The sequence below is a fragment of the Mycteria americana genome, chromosome 26, assembly GCF_035582795.1.
Source record: "Mycteria americana isolate JAX WOST 10 ecotype Jacksonville Zoo and Gardens chromosome 26, USCA_MyAme_1.0, whole genome shotgun sequence".
NCBI lineage: Eukaryota > Metazoa > Chordata > Aves > Ciconiiformes > Ciconiidae > Mycteria > Mycteria americana.
This window is the reverse complement of record NC_134390.1, coordinates 351,848-371,341: the sequence shown is the minus strand read 5'-3', so window position 1 is coordinate 371,341 and position 19,494 is coordinate 351,848. Positions and strand designations below refer to the sequence as shown.

General features: G+C 49.2%; 2 protein-coding genes and 1 long non-coding RNA gene across 3 annotated transcripts; 2 read left to right on the top strand and 1 right to left on the bottom strand.

Annotated features, from left to right (window-relative positions):
• Positions 1 to 784: 784 nt before the first annotated feature.
• LOC142421166 (uncharacterized) lies at positions 785 to 6,996 on the bottom strand. Its single transcript, XR_012778849.1, has 3 exons — positions 6,897 to 6,996; positions 6,007 to 6,191; positions 785 to 1,848 (listed from the first exon to the last, which is right to left on the bottom strand). It is a non-coding gene; the product is annotated as an uncharacterized LOC142421166 (long non-coding RNA).
• Positions 1,025 to 7,983, top strand: LOC142421157 (keratin, type II cytoskeletal 4-like). The gene is made up of 9 exons (XM_075525695.1): positions 1,025 to 1,576; positions 2,872 to 3,086; positions 4,249 to 4,309; positions 4,627 to 4,722; positions 5,550 to 5,714; positions 6,150 to 6,275; positions 6,705 to 6,925; positions 7,445 to 7,473; positions 7,589 to 7,983. Exons 1-9 carry the CDS (start codon positions 1,025 to 1,027, stop codon positions 7,981 to 7,983), a joined length of 1,860 nt encoding a protein of 619 aa, XP_075381810.1.
• Positions 7,984 to 12,484: 4,501 nt separating this feature from the next.
• On the top strand, positions 12,485 to 17,449 carry LOC142421152 (keratin, type II cytoskeletal 6A-like). Its single transcript, XM_075525684.1, has 9 exons — positions 12,485 to 13,168; positions 13,988 to 14,208; positions 14,800 to 14,860; positions 15,385 to 15,480; positions 15,604 to 15,768; positions 15,899 to 16,024; positions 16,357 to 16,577; positions 16,697 to 16,731; positions 16,968 to 17,449. The coding sequence occupies exons 1-9, from the start codon at positions 12,512 to 12,514 to the stop codon at positions 17,447 to 17,449; spliced, it is 2,064 nt and encodes a 687-aa protein (XP_075381799.1). The 5' UTR covers positions 12,485 to 12,511.
• The last annotated feature ends 2,045 nt before the right edge of the window (positions 17,450 to 19,494 follow it).

Here is a 19,494-nt window from a genome sequence, read left to right as displayed (position 1 = left end):
TCACTCCGGCTAACATTTCTCAACCTGTTTGTAACACTTCGCTTCACTTCTTTGTTGCATCTCCAGCTATCGTTTGCGTGAATTCGCCGTGTGAGCCAGTCACATCACACCCAGATACTAAACACAATTATCACCTTCCCTAGGCACATAATTCAGCAATAAATCGCTGTCTGCAGCGAAGCGTTTCCCAGAAATGCCTTATCTTCAATTCCATATATTCTAAGGGGCACAGGAAGCCCAGCTGGACCAGTGTCTCAATTGTCTGAACCCCCAATTTGCCAGAGCATCCGCCCCATGACCGAATTCGTCCTCGGCACCGTTCACGCTCCATTGATAAGGAAACTGCCAACCCCATCCCGCTCCACTTATCAGCACGCGAGCCGGCAAACATGGCTGCAACCAAATCGCCTACGAGAGCCGCAGCCATACCCATGAGAGGAAGAAATGAATGCTTACAAGAACGCTCCCGACAACGTCAGTGCCGTGCTTTGGCAGATATGCCTTCCTTCTGCCCTGTCGCCACCGGTCATTGCTCAAGAGCCAGCCCTGAGCTGGCGCGAGACCCTGGAAGGGGCGGCATTGACACGACATTTTTGCAGGAGATCCTGAAACATAATTAAACGCTGTGGTGAAACCAAACCGTAAACAAGCCATGAATAAAAACCCCTTGAATTATTTTCCTAAACTATAATTACACAATAAGGAAGCAGATTAATTAAGTAAAATATAAGTCCTGAAACTGAAGCTTGCAAGCAAAGCAGTTTATTTTAATTTCCACATTATTTCGTATGAGATAGAAGTGTTTGCTGTGGGTTTAAAATGTTGGAAGCCATTCCTTGCTGCCAGGCAGACCAAACCCAGTGGATAAATTAAATTTTTGCATCTCAGGCACCTCCTGAAATGTATATAAGGAGAAGGGCTCTGCCTCAGAGAAGCTAAAGGAGATCTCCTTCTTTCACTCCCTGCTCCTCTCTTGCTCTTCTGCTTTGCCGTTACCGCTTCACTCCCATCTCCCCCAGCCACCATGAGTCGACAGTGCTACACCTCCAGCTCTCTCCTGGGAAGACGGGGCTTTTCCTCCGCGTCCGCGGTCTGCGGCCTCGGCAGGGGCAACAGCAGCTCAGCCTCCGTCTGCCAGCCGGTGGGACGGAGATGTGGAATTGGTGGCTTCAGCAGCCGGAGCGTCTGCGACCTGGGCAGAGGGCAAAGGATTTCCTTCGGTGGTAGCTGCCGCAGCGGGGTCTACGGTGGCCCTGGCGTTGGACGTTGTGGCGTGGCTTATGGCGGAGGCCGCTTTGGCGTGGGCACGGTCGTAGGGTTTGGTAACTGCGGAAGCTACGGGGGCCTGGGCAGCTACAGAGGTCTCGGGGACGGCGTGGCTATCGGAGGCTATGGCGGCGGCATTGGCATCGGCCTCGGTGGAGGTAGATCTGAAGGGATTCGGGGCGTCAGCATCCACCCGGAGCTCCTCAAGCCCCTCTGCGTGGGGGTCGACCCCGAGGAGTGCCAAGTGCGGACCCACGAGAAAGAGCAGATCAAGAACCTCAACAACCAGTTCGCCTGCTTCATTGACAAGGTGAGACCCCGCTTCCCTGCGCGCAGGCTGTTTGTCTCATGTCTCTAGGCTCTGACGGATGGATGTCTCTAGCGAGGCAACGTTGGTAGCCATTTCTCCTGGCATCCTGATATCGTAAACGTTTCTGATAGACCATGGTGGTCCTGACCTGGAGACTGTTTGGATTTAAGCCTTGCACCAAGGCAACCGCACCGGTATTTTACCTTTCGATGGTCACCAATCTGCTGAATAGCTAAATCGGGAGCGGCTCCAGGGATACAGTAAATCAAAACCTGTGAGAGAAGGGATGGAGACACGGAAATGTAAAAAGGCAAAATAGGAAGTTTTATTACAAATGTATAATCTGACATTGCTATCACACCTCTATAAACTCCAAAGGACTTTTGCATTTCTAAAACAGTTTGTGTGCTTCATCAAGGAGATGTAGAAAGATAGATGTCTAGCTAAAATGAGATGAACACTTTTAACTTCTCTGTCCCTCCACTCTGTGAATGAAATGATTTGGTGATTTCCTAAATAGATGTAATTTATCACAGAGATATCACAGGTATTTAGGAATTATCATTATCTATTTCCTAATTATCACAGATATTTAGGAAACAGATGTAACTTATAATTGTTTTCTTAGCTAAGCCTAAGGGTTTTCATTACTGTTTAGAGATGTGCTACAGGAAACGATTTTTCAAACAACAGAGAAGCCTTTGCTCTTTCTGATCTTGATTTTCCTTGCGAGTTGTTCTGCAGCTGGAAAAACCAAACCCACGTAAGAGGAGCAACTCCGCTTCCTCCCATTTGAAAAATGACTTATTCATGATCCATAAAGGTTCTCAAGTACCAGGGAGCTCTTTAATCTAGAAGTGAAAGGCATGATAAATATGCGTGGTTAGAGTTTAAATCAGATACATTCAAATGAGATCCTGGATGGAGCTTCTAGTGCTGCGAAAGACTCCTTACTGTACTCAGCCCATCAGGGGAGGCAGCGGATGCTCCGCCAGCCAGTTGTCGCAGGGGAAGAGGTGGCGTTTGGCTGAACTGAGCTTTGGTCAAACAGATGATTGGCTTCAACACAGAGCAAACGCACCAACGTTGTTCAGCCCGTGATACGAGTCCTGGGCGGGACCAGGTTTAGCTCAGAGAAGATGCTGGTCTCACTCAGGCTGCTGAGAAATCAGCACTTAACCGTTTGCATTTCTGATTTTGTTTTTACCTCTTCCTTTCGGAAGTGGAGAAACCCAAAGCACCTTTGCCTGGGACGAGAGAGGGTTGCGTGACTCTCACATCTCTTGCTTCCCCAGGTCCGGCTGCTGGAGCAGCAGAACAAGGTGCTGACCACCAAGTGGGAGCTGCTGCAGCAGTATGTCCTCCCAGCTTCCAGGAGAAACCTGGAGCCCGTTTTCGAGAACTTCATCTGCAACTTGAGGAAGCAGCTGGAGTGTGTGCTGGGGGAGCGAGAGAGGCTGGAAAACGAGGAGCGGTGCCTCAGGGACCTGGTTCAAGAGTACAAGTGCAAGTAAGTAGTAGGCAGAGAGAAGCTGCAGACCGGGGTGTTTGCTAGCCCGAGCGGTGCTTCTGAGCGTGAAGCCAATGCAATTGCACTGTATGGGTCCAAAAACCGGGGCACAGGGAGGGGAGTAGGGCAGGGAACACTGGTACTGGGCTGGTTTCCTGTACTGGGGTCCCGCTGCTGCATCTCAGATGCTGGTGATGGACTGGGAGAGCTCTTCAGCCACAGTGTTTCCTTAGGGAGAGGGACAGGGAACCACTTTTCCTCTCCCTAATGCTCCTGCACACCACCGTGGTTTGCCATATCAAATCTCCCACATCATCTGTGCCTGTGGCTCCCCCAAATCTCATGTCCCTGGTGCCATCCGTTCCCACAAAACCCTCAGCCTATTTGTCTCCACCCTATGTTTTATCCACGTTGTCTCTGCTGGGGTTCATTCTCTCTTCCCAGAGGGAATGTGGGAATTGTTTTTTTAATCTAAGCTGCAGATATTCCTTAATAGCTCCCCATGTGCTCTGCTGAGCCACGAACTAGGACACTTGGTGGCTGGTGGTATACAGCACAGGATAAGAGAGTAATCCTTTCTCCAGAGATCTTACAGTCAAGCATCTCAGGTGTTTTTTCTCGCTGAGCCACCACCAAGGAGGTCAGACTCGTAGAATCATCGAATCATCTTGTGAAAGTTCTTCTAGGTCCCAATTACTTGGTCATTATGCACTGGCTTTCCTTCCCATTGCACCTGGGAGTTTCAAAGGTTGCTCAAGCTCCTGACCTCCCTTGGGGCATTTTGGCCACAGTTTCCCCATAAACACTCAGAGCAGAGTCCTGGATGCTTCAGAAAAACATCACACAAAGCAGCAGGGCTAGAAGAAGCAATCCAAGCCTTCAGCTGAGGTACGGGGTTTTGTATTTCTAGTGGTTTGGCCTGATTTACTGCCATCTCACTCCAGCCACCGATACTGCTGGCGTGGACTATTTAAAACTGCTGAACAAAGCCCAGTGGGGAGGAAAGAAATAGCAACAAAGCAAAAATCAAAAAAGAGGTACCAAGGGAATAGTGAGAGGCTCTGGTTTTAATCACGCTTCCCATGTTCTGCATTGGCTGCTTGGGTGGTGGGGACAGGACCCCCGGGGCTCAGCATCCCACCCCTCTCCTTCCCTCCTGCAGATATGAAGATGAGATCAACAAGCGCACGGCTGCGGAGAATGAGTTTGTGGTCCTCAAGAAGGTGAGTCATGCCAGGGACAACGCCGGTGAGACCAGCTGAGAGTGGCAGGCGCGTGGGCAAAACCTGGGCCTGGGGCCAGGCAGAGAAAAGGGGGGTCCTGGCACCATGACTCTGCCTGAGTCCTCATCGGGTAGCCACAAAATAGAGGCAACCCAATGAATGTGGAGAACCCCTATCAGGTTGTAAGCACATACAATGCAAACCCAGATGTCTTAAGGGCTGGAAATAGGTTTCCTCCAAATCTAACAGAAAACATGGGCTTTGCCACAGTCCTTGTTTCTTCACTTCTTTTCACCAAATACATGGTGTCTCTCCAGGATGTGGATTGTCTCTACCTGACCAAGGAGGAGCTGGAGGTGAGAGTGGGCCTCCTGCGGCAGCAACTGGAGTTCCTGAAGTGCATCTATGCCGAGGTAAGATCTCCCAGCTCCCTGTCTGCTGCCCCGGGGACGATGCATCATCTGCTGCCCCCCTGAGCTCTTACACCGAAATTAAATGCAGGGAAAGGTGTCTTTTCTGAAAATCCTGAAATTGCATCCCAAAAATCTGTATCTCTTCATATGTATTTGATAACAACACTATTGCACACAGTTTGGGAAGGCAAAGGGTGTTCTTGGTTGTCTCCTATATCGCTGGCTGCAAAGGGAGGGATCTTCTACATGAAAAAGCCCCTCAAATTCTAATCCGAACCATCCCTGGGAACCACTGAAACATCTCACTCTTCAAAACCCAAATATTTTTAGCACTTCACTTTTTAAGCTACATTTAGTCAAAGTATTTTGGTGAAAGTAATGCTTTTGTCTAAAACGTAGCAAGTTTTTAACAAAACACGCAGAGAACACTTTGTATTTGCACCTTTTCTACCCAAACACCTCCCAGCAGTCTGTAAGCAATGGGGCCCAAAGCACTCACCCCTGAGGGCTTCACAGCCCAGAAAACTGCTGACGCAGCCAGAAACGCCAAGTTTCAACGAAGCGAGTTGCTCCACCAGGATTCCCCACCCTTCCTTAGGGAACTGCACGCAGCAATCCCATATTGTGCCACCAAAACAGGTCCCAGCTGCCAGCTCTTGCTGGAAACCAGTCACCCACCTGGAGAACCCCATGTTCTAGTTGGGCGTTAATGGGAGAACCTCCCCCAACCCTCCACCTTCTTACCAGACCCCCCTTTGCCAGGGGTACCTGCATGCCTGGCTTGGGCTGGTTGAGGGAAGGGGACTGACATGCGATGGATCTTGCAGGAGAGAGCTCAGCTGGATTGCCAGCTGTGTGACACCTCTGTCATCGTGCAAATGGACAACAGCCGGGACCTGGACATGGAGGGCATCATCAAAAGTGTTGAGTGCTGCTACGAGGAGATTGCCCAGAAGAGCAAGGCTGAAGTGGAGGCTTTCTACCAAACCAGAGTGAGTATTCACACCACCAGCACAGATGGCAATGAAATCCCTTGGCCGACAAAACTCTGAGGACCATTTCTGTCCTCCATGATGCAACTTAAACCCACTCCACAGTGTGCGTGCACTGTAGTTTGCTAAAGAAAGTAATGCCACCCACCCACCCCAAATTAAAACTGTGGTTTAAGACTTTTCTGTAAAAACAGAGCACAGCAGATCACAGTGCTGCTTCAGAGAGGTCTCCTCTGTGCACACCCATCAGGAACACCATCCCCTTCCCAAAGGGTAAATGCTCAGGACCTACCTGGGACTGTCGCCTTGTCTGGGCTGCGGTCATGTCTGGGTGCTTCCCCGGGAGCACCGATGTCAGTGTGGCTCTGGAGAGTCACCTCCTTCCCTGGAAGGGGCGATTCGGGCACGTTAACATCATCCTCTTCCCCTGAACAGCTGGAGGAGCTCCACAGCAGCAGGGGCAAGTTCTGCGACGACCTGAGAAACAACCAGAGCGAGATAGCCGAGCTGAACCGGATGATCCAGAAGCTGCAGTGCGAGTCAGATAACGTGAAGAAACAGGTAGAACGAAGGGTTGAACGCTGCATGGGCAGCGGGGTGTGCAACTTCTTCAGCAAAGGGCTTCATCCTCACCAGCTCCCACCCTGTTGAGCCACAAAGAACCCCCCCCCCCCAGCTTAAGCCTATATTTGTAGCTTCTCATCTGCTGTCGATACACAAAGCAGCAGATTTATTTCTCACTTAGCAAATAAGCAGAAACCAGTTGGTTTGGCTATAACAGAAACAGTGTTTGCTGTATGCTTCCTACCGGCGTGCAGCCAACAGGTCCCCTCCCCTTCATCCCAAGTAGCTTGGCCATCCCATGTGTTCCGCCTAAATCTAGGCTCTCTGGCAGTTCCTAGCTGAGAAACAAGGGGGTACATGAGCAACCCTGTGGAGATGCCTCTTAATGTCACCGCTGGCCACCCTCTTGCCCGTTACTGTCCACAGATCGCAGCTCTGCAGACGGCCATCTGTGATGCTGAGCAGCGGGGCGACTGCGCCCTCAAAGATGCCCGGCAGAAGCTGATTGACCTGCAGACTGCGCTGCAGCAAGCCAAGGACAAGATGGCATGCTTGCTGAGAGACTACCAGGAGCTGCTGAACGTCAAGCTGGCCCTGGACATTGAGATTGCCACTTACAGGACACTGCTGGAAGGAGAAGAGAGCAGGTAGGAGCATCCCTGGCTGCACCTTGTAACGACTGGCAAAACCCAACAGCAGAGAGAGGCAGTGAGAAACGCTGGGTGGAGGCAGCTCCCCATGGGTGCAGAGGGGATCATCGTCCCTTTTCTCTCCCCATGGGTGCAGAGGGGATCATCGTCCCTTTTCTCTCCCCATGGGTGCAGAGGGGAGCACCACCCCTTTTTCTCCCCATGGGTGCAGAGGGGAGCATTGCCCCTGTTTCCTCCTCATCCTCTCAGGGCAGCTGGATTGCAGGGCACCAAGCATGCTGCAGTCAGATCCCCTGCCTGCGGTACAAGAAGAGGACGGGATATTAAGACGTCTATGGGATTTGGGGATCCAGCTCCACAGTGCTTCAGTGGGCAGTTTGGACCAGCACCTCACACTTGGGTGCACAGAAAAGCTGAAGTACCTGCAGGGTTCCTAAGGCAGCAATGACCTATTTGCTTCTGTATTTGGGGAATATTTCCCTAAACACATCTTTGAGACATTTCTTTTCTTAACAGGATATGTACCGGCAACCCTGTGAGCGTAGGTAAGCTAATGGAGCATTCCCTTAATTTCCTTACAAATCTCTTAAGCTTGTAAGTTTCCTTATAAGCTGGGCTTTAGCTGCTCTGGGAGTAACTGAGCCTGTTTTTCTCCCGCAGCTGTGGTCAGTGGCGGTGGCACCGTCGGAGAGTGCCGATCCCTATCTGGAATCGGAGGCAAATGCGCTGTCAAGACAGGAGGGGCCGGTGCGGGCTTAGGGGTGGTCTCCTCCTTCGGTGTCGGTGGCGCCGGCTTTAGCACCCGGAGCGTAGATTGCCTCCCCAGGGTGGGGGGCGGATTTGGGGCGAGGAGCGCAGTCAGCTGCGTGGGGCGAGAAGTCATCTCCGGCGCGGAGGGGGTGCAGTGCACCACCGGCGTGGGCAACCTGGGGAACGTCGTGTGCGCCGGGGTGGAGCAGTGCAGCCCGGGAGCTGTCATCATTCCCGGGCCAGGGGTCTGCGGCGCCGGGAGCAGGTACAGCACAGCTGTGCGTGTGGTCAGAACAACCCGGTAGAGACCGGAGGGCGATGACACATCATATTTTAAAATAACCAGCATTTCTGCAATAAAACAGTATTCCCCTTCCTTCTGACAGCTATAGGGATCACACAACCATGCGCTGCCCACACCCACACAATTAGGCTAGTTGCTCTGCTGAAAACTCTTTGCATGATCAAAACCCACCTTCTCTTGCATGTCCTTCTTGGAGTGGGGGGGGAACTTACCCCCACGATCTCGGCCAGGTGAGATTTTCATTTCAGAGAGTCCATACCTGTCTTCACACATCATCTTGGCTCTTAAATTAGTCTTCTCTGCTTGACCCCTTTTCAGCAGGGATTTTCTTTCCCTAATGCAGTTATTGCAAAAGGATGAAAAATCTGGTCATCCCAACTTCAGAAAGAGAAGCCACATTTTAATTGTCCGAGATGGAACTGCAGCTGTTATTTAACTTCCTTAATGACACCAGAATATCCAATTTTTCCTGTTTACGAGAGGGTTGGTAATGCTTATGTAAATTGGTCCAAGTTGCTACACCGGGTTTGGTAGAGCAGATTTTAATTACACACCGACGAGCACCTTATATTTCTGTAGTTAAATGCATGCGTTGTTTTTCCTGTGTGTGTACTAGATAGACGGATTTAATGCTTTTAATGTGTAAGTGAACAGAGTTGATTATCCTTCGCTTACTCCAAACTTTCAGCTGTACCTTCAATAAACTACATGCATAATTCATGCTTTGCTTCACGGGTTTTATTTCCCTCCCTGACATCACAAAAGCATAGATATTTTCTCAAATATGAATCTCCAAATGGGTGGGGTTGGTAGCTCGCAAGAAGTGGAGTTTTAACAAAGTGTTTTTGAGACTTTGTCTGCTCTCCTTCCTGATGCACTTTTGCATACCTTTATTCCATCCAGAGATGAGTTTGGCCACAAGGAAGTCTGGAAACGCAGTGTAAACCAGGATATTTAACTGCTCGTGGGACGTGCAGCTCCCTTGGGATCTCTCACACTGTTTGGGATCTCTGGAGGCAGAACAAAAAAGCAGCCAGGCCCTTGTTTAAAGAAATCGGTGAGAACCAGTTCAGGTAGTAACAAAAAGAAAATAATCCCACACCCCACCCCTGAAACCCTCTCACAAGAGTAGGCTAATTTTAAAAGAAAGCAAGAGAAAAGCGTACCTTCCCAAAGCGCAGCATCAGGGCCTTTCTTCCTCAAACGCCCCACCTTCCGTAAAACACATGAACTTACACAAAGAGCAGAGCCTGTGGGATGTGCCTGGACGTCCCTCTCCAACATCCCTTGCAGGGAGGGGAAAACCCTCTCCCGTCATTTTAGGAGACCGGGATTTAGGTGAGATCAGGTTGCCCCCTCCCTTTTCTCCGCGAGGGTCGCCCGTTTCCAAGGGATGGTGACCCGCTGAAAGGTCTCTATAACATGGCTGGGAAGGGCTTGCCACAGTGGCACTCATCACAGCTGGATGCACAGCTGGATGCTGGGAAAACCAGCCAGCCCTGCCGGCTTCTCCCCTCCCACGGCTCGCCTGGGCGCAGTCAAAAGCCCCTGAGACAACTTCGCTCTGAATTGCCCTTTGGAGAAATCTGTCTCTCCTCACCCAGTCGGGAAGCAGCACAGGGTGTGGGCAGGTTAATTTACCCCATGAAAGGTACACCGAGGACCGGGTGTTGTAATTTATTCCCCAATATCCAACTTTCCTAGACTTTACTGCTGACTCACAGCTTGTCTGCTCCAGCCTCTCCATGGCTGGAGGATGAGTTCAACCATCCTGCCAGGCTCTGTCCACGCCGGCATGACGGTGATGAACCCACCGCTGGTTCCCGCTGGTTGAGCGTCTGCCTCTGCTTCTCTCCCAGCACAGAGGCTGTGCCGAGCGTGGTGGATTCAGGCTCCCCATGGCTGCAGTGCTCTTCTTAATGGAAAGCAATATGGTTTATTGGATGTGATCAGCAGGTAGTAGATCACTAATTACTTTTTAATAAATGACATGCCTTAACAACACCGTCCGGGCTGGGGAGTGGTGAAATCCAAATGGATCAGCCCTTGCCAAGAAGGCAAAACCCACCCACCTAAAAGAGGATTTTTTTCTAAAGGTTATCTTCATCTTTTCTGTCTCAACGCATACAACTCGGACTTCATCTCATTTGTATGTAAATAACAAGCAGAAACACCCAAACCCAAACAAGAAGCTCCCGTTGCCCCAACAGCTCATAATTTACGTTGATCTCCTCCCTGCAAAACAATACCTGCACACCAATAACCAGTCGGCTCCCCAGGGTACCAAAGCAGCCCAGCAGCTCTTGCATTTCTGGGAGAATACCTTTAATCATCCCTGCCCTTCTCAACCCCCGAGTATTGCAAAACCCATGTTTTCTGCTGCCTACTTGAAAACGTTCATGTAGATCAGGCTATTTTGGAGAAAAAAGGCAGGGAGCAAGTTTTTTGGGGCAGCTGGGGGCCAAAACCTGCTCAGTGTCACTCCGGACATGCCGCTTTGCAGATCGACAGAGTCTAGTAGAGTTGATCCAAACCGACAGATGCAAAAACCCACATCTGCCTCTGGGTATGGAGCCCACAAACCCCAGCTCCTCTGCACAATAAACCAGCCCGCTAAAGAAATGGTGCATTTTTCACCGAGCCCTTGCATCGCTCACATACCTTGTGGACAGTGGGCTGAAGGAAGAAGAGTGTGGGAGCCTAAAATGACAATTCCCTCTTTCTTGTTGGCAGCCCCACCTTTAATCCCATTATATTAATTCAGCTCTAATATCTGATCCGAACCCGTTTGTCAGCTTCAGGACAATCTGCCTTTACTGGGGTCAAGAAAGCATGAAGACAATCTCATTTTCCCATCGCACCTGAGCTTTGAATTTTATGCAAATAATCAAGGCAATAGATGTTCGTGAATTTCAGGTGACATCCCAGGCAGATTCAGCCCAAGATTTTCCAAAGAGAAGCAAGCCAACCTGTACCAACCGGGAATTTCGCACTGCAATGGGAAAGTCTATTTGAGTGACCCAACTCTCCCGGTTTGACCCAGCCTGGCAGCATTTCTCCAAGGATAATCAGATATTTGGTCTGCTGTATTTGGTAGAATATGAAGCACCTGCTTAATTTTTCTTCCAGAGATGCCAGCGGGATTTTTAGCTCGTACTTAATGGTTTGTAGCACTGGGGTACATGAATGTATTTCAAAGGGCATGTAGAGTCCTGTCCTGCAAATACGTTTAAGCTCCAGTCATGCACACAGCATGGGCAATGCCACCGGGACAGCAACATGCTGAAAATGAACTGAGTTCTTAAATACAAAGAATAAAATACTCTAAACATTGCCATTCCACAAAGTCCAAGATGCCAGAAAATGTCACCACACCCTATTGAATTTGCTCTTTTTCCCAAGGACTCCAGGAAGTAAAATAACGAGAATTTGTGGGAGTATTTTTCATGCTGGTTACATCTTTGCTTTTGGCAACATTTTGAACGGGAAGGTTCAAAGGTCTGTAAAAGAAATCACAGCTGTAAAGAGCTAGAAACTCAGGACTGATTACATCTTAATGTTAGCATGCAAATAATACAGTTCCACAAAGTCGGGCAAAGTGTTTTTCAGAAAATCTGCCTCTTTTCATTGAAATCCTTTTTAGATCAAGATGAAAATGTATTGATCGCATCGTAAGTTGGCTGGAGACATTGCAACGGCAACCTCTGGGTGGGATGGAGTTGTCCTCTGGAGGTGCCAATATCTCTAGAAAGGAAGCCTAGGAAACCTGCTATAGACTAAATACCTAATCCTAAATGGCCAAAATTTGAGGTGACATTTAAATATAGTGTCTCAGAGGAAAATCATGGATCAGGACCTCTTTGTGCTAGGTACCGAGTCAGCTCAAAAAGACAGTCTCTGCCTGACTAGTGTGAACAGGCAGACCGGATAAATTAGAGCCCTGAAAGGGACGTCAGGCTTCATGAACATCACACCCGCACTTTGCCTTCAGGCAAAGAAGCCCCATGAACATTTTACGTTCAGATTTAGCCATTTTAGTCTCACTGCCTTTCACTCAAGTTAATTCAGAGGACTCTCCACTAAGCTCTGTACTGATCTACTGCATCTTATACGTAGCATAGGGGTACCTGGGTAGCCATTCCTCTTTTTCACTCCTGTCTGTTTCTTTTCTTTTGCTTCACAGCAAGGGAATAAAATAATACATCTCTGCAAGCATACAGAGGCTTTGCACTAAGGCTGAGCTCTCCTTGCCAAAAATCAGGGAGTTAGATAACTGTTCTAGCTGAGCAGATTCACACCAGCTCCAATAGGTGTGTTTGAGTGCAATCAGTGTTTAACAAGTTTCATACGACAGCTGGCTGCCTGGCACGTCAAAACCATGAAGGCGCTAAATTGATCACTGGACTTCCATGCAACCAAGCCCAGATCCCCAGAGGGATAAAAAGGGCATCCCACACTCCCTTCCATCAGAGAGCCGCACTCTCTGTTTGCTGCTTCTCGCCAGTGCCGGGCTGTTATCTCCTGCTGCAATGAACCGGCAAACTTCCAGCATGAGAGCGGGCGGTGGAGGCAGATCTTACAGCGCTGCCTCAGCTATTATTCCAAGCGGCAACAGGGCTGGCTTTAGTTCGATGTCTGTGGCACGATCTGGAGGAGGTGGAGGTGGTTTTGGAAGGCTCATTGGAGGAGGTGGCGGTGGCGGTTTTGGCAGCAGGAGCCTCTACAGCCTTGGTGGTAGCAAGAGGATATCCATCGGTGTTGGAAGCAGCTTCCGAGCTGCTTTTGGGAGTGGAGCTGGCGGTGGCTCTGGCCTGGGAGGTGGTGGTGGTGGTGGCGGAGCTGGTGGCAGTCTTGGACTTGGTCTCGGTGGTGGAGGTGGTGGATATGGCTTCGGTGGAGGTGCTGGTGGGCTTGGCTTTGGTGGTGGACAGGGAGGTGGTGGAGGGTTTGGCTTTGGTGGAGTAGGGGGGCTGGGAGGATTCAGTGGAGGGCTGGGTGGTGGCAGGAACCCAGTGGGATTTGGTGGTGGCCCACCTGGAGTCGGTACAATCCAAGAAGTGACTGTCAATCAGAGTCTCCTGGCACCACTGAACCTGGAGATAGATCCAAACATCCATCAGGTGCGAAAAGATGAGAAGGAGCAAATCAAGACCCTCAACAACAAGTTTGCTTCTTTCATTGACAAGGTGAGACTTCATCAAGTGCTGCGGAATCATGACAGAGAGGGAGTGAGACAGTCTTGTAGCTACGAAAATACAGCTTCATAGATCTACAGTCTATCACGTATTTCCTATTTGCATGTCTTCATTAAAGTAATCAAAGAAGAACATTCTTCTAAACAGTTACAAGGCAGAAAACTAGTCTAGAAACTAGTAATAAGAGGATTAGATCCAGGTTTTGTGCCTGAGAAATAAGATATATTAGCTCAAATGGAGTAAGCCAGTTTCAGGTCCAGATCTAGCCACTTAACCCAGCTCTCTCTGTGGGGAACCACAGCAGACGTGTTAGTCCTTATTGCTTTATTGCCCGCAAGCTGAAGTCCTTTTCATATTGACTCAACTTAAGTCCTTCCTTGGCTTTGGGTAAATATGTAGTGTATATGAGGAAAAGGAAAGGCAATTAAGTACTTGTCTTTTAACCTGTAGTACTCAGATCTTAGCTTTAATGAAGGAAGATAAATATCTCTTACAAAGAAAGAAAAACCAAAGGATGTCAAAGAAAGCAAGTGATGAAAGAGCTGAACCCACATTTTCTAATGATTGCTCATTGGCTTGCTAAATTAAATTGTCTCTAAAGAGAACTGTCCACTGAGGGCAGATTTGCTTAGCTACTGCATGGGCTAACATAGCCCTAGATAATCTGGAGGGTATTCACAGCTGGATTTAATACTCTTGGTTTGGGATTTCCTTGGTTTGTGCTATGCATCAGTCCCAGTTACTGATTATTGGCCATCAGCATGCTCACGGGTATCTTCTGCTAAGCCTCTTCCGCTTCCCAATGCTCAGGTTCGCTTCCTGGAGCAGCAGAACAAGGTGCTGGAGACCAAATGGACCCTCCTGCAGGACCAGGGTCAAAAAACCAACTCAGGCAAAAACAACCTGGACCCACTGTTTGAGGCTTACATCAACAACTTGAAACGGCAGCTGGCCAGCCTGCTCAACGAGAGAGGCCGCATGGATGGGGAGCTGAAGAACATGCAAGACCTCGTTGAGGATTTCAAGAACAAGTGAGTGCCTGTTAGTGGCACATCCAGGCACCCTGGGGTGAAATGGGATGCAAATGGTTCAGCTTAGCATTAGGCAGTAGTATTAATCTCACTTAAATTTAGCTTTCTGAAAGTCGAACATTTAGCCTGAGATATTCATCAAACTTTCTACAGGAAAGGGAAAAAAACGTATCTCCACTCTGTGCTCTAGCCCGTAATGTGGTACCTAACTAATCTCCCGCTAATATACCACTCCTGTGAGGTATCTCTCCCTGCAGAACCCCTGCCTTCCCCGACAGCAGCAGAAAGGTGGTCCATCGACATTTTTCCAATCAGAAAACACAGGTTCAGCCAGGACACAACAACTTGTCATGACACTTGCAAAGGAAAATCATCTAAAGAAGCTGTACCCTCCTTGTTCCACCTGCATTATGTCGAAATGTCATTTCAACCTTTTGAGAAACGGGATTGTCACAAATCAGACACAGGCATTTTCCAGGATGTTGATTTGGAAACGCCATACCCAGCCCAGATAAACCTTGCAGTCCTACCTGTACAACTGTCCTGCTTACCAAGGTATGATCCAGCATGTCTTCCCCTTTATCCCTGCAGATACGAAGAGGAAATCAACCGACGCACAGCAGCGGAGAATGAATTTGTGCTGCTGAAGAAGGTGGGCGAGACAGGAGATGTTACAGATGCTGAGCTAACCCTAACCATTGCACAGGCTGCTAGAGTCCTACAGGATGGGTCATCTCATGGAGCTGCCTCCTCATCCTTTAAAAGCTGCCATTCGGATTGTGGTTTTGGGGGAAAGGAATGGAGGGGGTTGGAGGATGGAAGTGAATTCTTGTCCCACTCCTGTCCCACAACATACACACATGGTTGCCTGGGCAAAACAGACCATGTTAGAATCAAAGATGGTCAGCAGTGCTGGGAACCCCAGGTACCAAGGCCAAATGGCCTGCACCCCCCTCCTTATCCACTAACAAAGTTACAACCAGCACTTCTTTTGGCCAAGAGATGTCCTCTTGGTGCTCCTTCCAGGCGCGTGTGCCAAGCACAGCTTCTCCAGCCAGGCAGCACCACTGCAGCAGTGAAAGGGGCAAGCCTCATCTTCAGGCTTGGCCACTTCTTGGCTGAGCTAAAGAAGAGGTACCGGGTGCTGTAGATGTCCCCATGGTTGCTCTTTTCCAGGATGTGGATGCTGCTTACATGAACAAGGTGGAGCTGGAGGCCAAGGTGGATGCCCTGACTGATGAACTCAGTTTCCTCCGAGCCCTCTATGATGCGGTACAGACACTCTCCTCCCCTGATTTCCGTCCTGTTGTCACCCCCTGGACAGCGACTGCCATCATTCATGGCATTTGAAAAGGTAAGTGCAGCTGGCCCGGGATCCTGTGTGCTTCCTTGCAGGAGCTGGCTCAGCTCAGTGCACAAGTGTCCGACACCGCTGTCATTCTGTCAATGGACAACAACCGGGACCTGGACCTCAGCAGCATCATAGCTGAAGTCAAAGCTCAGTATGAAGACATTGCTAACAGGAGCCGGGCTGAGGCGGAGGCTTGGTACCAAACCAAGGTGAACAGACCCATGGATGCCATGGATGCATTTCTGGGGAAAATTACTGCTGTCCCTATATGAGGCTGTTTGAGCCACAGCTTGTCCACCTGGACATCTCAGATGGTTTACTCTTCCTTCTGAATCTCAGTTTGAGGAACTGCAGGCCACGGCTGGGAAGCATGGGGACGACCTGCGCAACACAAAGGGGGAAATCTCTGAGCTCAACCGGCTGATCCAGAGGATCCGGTCAGAGATAGAGAACATGAGGAACCAGGTAGTAATGGCAAAAGGAGCCCGCGGAGCCACATTCTGTGGTCCCTTAGCACCGCAGCTCTGCTTTGCTGATCGGGGACTTTAGTAGCCACAGAGTGTGATGTACCTCGTTAAACTTGTTGAATTCCCTCCTGAAAAGGGTACCATGCTGTAACACGTATTAAATTTAACTTGCCAGGCTGGCATTTCAACTCCAGCAATGTTAGCTATGGGTGAATGACCTCACTCATAACTTTTTTCATTAACACCCCAACCAGAATTGTTTTCTTCCTTGGGTGACTCTTACCCAAAAAGAAAAGCAGCATTTAGGAGTCGCAATCCCTCCTCTTGCAGTGTGCCACCCTGCAGACGGCCATCGGAGACTCCGAGGAGCGTGGGGAGCTGGCCCTCAAAGATGCCAAGGCAAAGATGATTGATCTGGAAGATGCCCTGCAGAAAGCCAAAGCTGATATGGCTCGGCAGCTCCGCGAGTACCAGGAGCTCATGAACGTCAAGCTGGCCCTGGACATTGAGATCGCGACCTACAGGAAGCTGCTGGAGGGCGAGGAGAGCAGGTGGGAGCAAAATCCCTGTGGGAATAACAGCGACTATCGCTTTGCCCCTGCCAGCAGTTGGTCCCCCTACCTGTCTCCTTCATTCTGCTCTAACCTCCCCTTTACCTGCCCTCCAACAGGCTGAGCGGAGAGGGACTCAACCCCATCAGCTACTGTAAGTACCACAGTGCTTGTCTTGCTTTGGGCCCACTGGGACCAGAGGCTGTGAGAAACCTTGGGAAAAGGGAGGTTTTGCCCAATATAAGGTTTTCAGAGCCTACCACCAGCATTAGTGGCTTGCACAGGGTTGGGTTTAAGTCCTGTAGGTCCAGGTCCTGATGACGGTGCTTTCTGGAACTGGGTGATTGCCAAGCAGACCAAGTCCGACCCTCTGGTCGTTTTTTCTTCCAGCTGTCATCAGTTCCAGCTCTGGCATGGCTGGTGGAGCTGGGTTAGGAGGAGGATTTGGTGGACCAAGCCTAAGCGGAGGAGGTGGCGGAAGCGGTTTTGGTCTTGGAGGAGGCGGTGGAAGCGGTTTTGGTCTTGGAGGAGGCGGCGGAAGCAGTTTTGGTCTTGGAGGAGGTGGCGGAAGCAGTTTTGGTCTTGGAGGCGGCGGCAGTGGTGGAGGCTACAGCTTTGGAAGTGGAGGAGGACTTGGACTCGGGGGTGGTGGTGGTCTTGGAGGTGGATTTGGAGGAGGCAGTGGTCTCGGCACTGCAAGCCGTCTTGGCTACGGAGGAGGTGTTGGCAGTGGTCTGAGCACTGGTGGAGGGAATTTCAGCTCTGGAAGTGCAAAAGGCACCAACTCAGGTGTGAAAATCATCTCCAAAACCTCCTCCAGCAAAAAGAGCATAAAAAGCCAAAGCCTGAAGAATGCTACACAGCCCGAGTAAAACCAACACCAGACCCTCTCCAAAACCATCGCTCCCACATTGCTCCTGCATTACTCCTGTATCGCTCCTGCATAGCACCATCCCCTCCACCCACCTCTGTCCTGGCTCCTCGCACTATAGTTCTTCAGCATTTGGATCACAGTTCAAGAAAAGCAGCAGAGCACGTGCTAACCCGATCTCTCAAAGTACCTGAAAAAGGATTAAAAGGAAAACACGGGCCTAAGTGATTTTCTGAATGGGGAATTGGGGTTTTTTTTTTTTTGTTTGCTTTTAATGAGGCTGAGCAGCTTGTTTGTAATTGTGGCTAGCTGACAGCTGTCAGCTAAGACCAATCAAATAGCAGTGAAGATGCAATAACATGGGTTTTTAGCTCAGTTCTGGCCCACAGAAGCCCAGGGATGGGCTGGGAACTTGGCTTCAGTTCAGCCTGCTTTGTCTTCACTGCTGGGATGAACCAAACTTGCTCCTTCAAGTTAAGCAACTCCTCTTTATCAGAGATGTGGGTTATTTTTCTGCTATGTAGAAATACCCCAGGAAGTTGCTGAAAGATTCCAGGCAGTGGTTTGCAAGCGTGGGGCCCCTCTTAAAATATCCCTTATTATGGGAGCACAGAGCCCGTTAGGAGTCACCTCTGAGTCACTCGAGTGCGATGGAAAATCCTTTTTTTCCCCATTCACAGCTGAGCTTCAAAAAACACGTTTCTTCCAGATGTGCTGTGTGAAGTCAGGCACACGAGCCTGGCCAGGGGTTCAGAGCGTAATATTAGGAAAGCAATCTGAGATACCTCCATCTGGAAAGTTCCACCCACAGGGATGCGGATTCAACTTGCAACAAGCTTATCTAAAAGGCAGGCCAAACTACGCTCACATTCCTGTCCTTTCTCTTCTTAGATGAAAGTATGCCCATAGTGGCACCTTACACATAATCTGGTGTGTGCATCTTGTCAGAGGAGCCACCAGTGACTGATCCAAAGCATGTGGGAAAGCATTGTTCTCTAAATTATAGGATTTTTAAAATTCTAAATAATAACTGAGGTTATTAATAAATTCTAAATAATAACAGAGTTCTTCAAAAGCAAGATCAGTGTTTTGCAGTTAAATTGGGTTGCTGTCCTGTCTCGTGCTAGGTTTTGTGGGAATGGCTTAAGTAACGCCAAAATCATCCAACAGCCCAAGTCTCGCTGACTTTCCCCACGGTCTCGGTAGCAGCAGTCAAGGTGAAAGTCTGAGACAGGGAAAGTTACACTGAAAAGAAGTGCCTGAAGGGCCATGTCCCCACTGCTCCTGGGGTGTTTCAGCATCTCCTCTATGTGTGGGTTTCTCTGCCAAAAGAAAGACATTTGGTAAACTGAAAAGTGCAGCCAGGTTTCAGCCCAGCACATGGCAAATGAGGCAAGCGGGAGCAGGAGCCCAAAGGCACACCAGCGCCCAAAATCTACTTTCCCCTTTCTGATGGAATTTACCCCTCTAGCCTTCCACCATGTCTTTTTATTTTTGTGAACACACCATTAAAAAAGAAAATTGCAGCTTTTTATACTTCAATGATAGTGATATGATGCTGTGTTTTCCTCCCTCTCTCTTTTTGGAACGTGTCCAATAAAACTGGATTGTAATTTATTTGTTCCTTCATCTTTTTATTCTAAAACAGAACCAGTAGCATGAAATACTCTCAACCTTCAGCAGAGTGAGCTGGAAGGGGTTTTTGCTTTACTTTGGGGGAAAAGTTTCAAAATTCTGATAAAATTATAATGAAAAGCTTGAAATCAGTTGTCGCAAAACAAATTGAAGAATTGGAGAAAAGAGGAAGAGGAGGAGGGTGGGGGTTTATCCATTAAGTGACCAAAAAAAAAAAAAATCACGGTTCATTTCTTAATATATGATTGGGGTTAATCCAAAAGCCTTTATTCCATGGAAAGGAGGGTTTTGCACAGCTCTGCGAGCTTGGGCAAAAACCCAGCATTTAATTTTCGCTCTCTTAAAAAGATGTAGCAAAGTGAAGCATATACAGGGCTCTGGGGGAGGATTTTATCAGGACGATCTAGATTG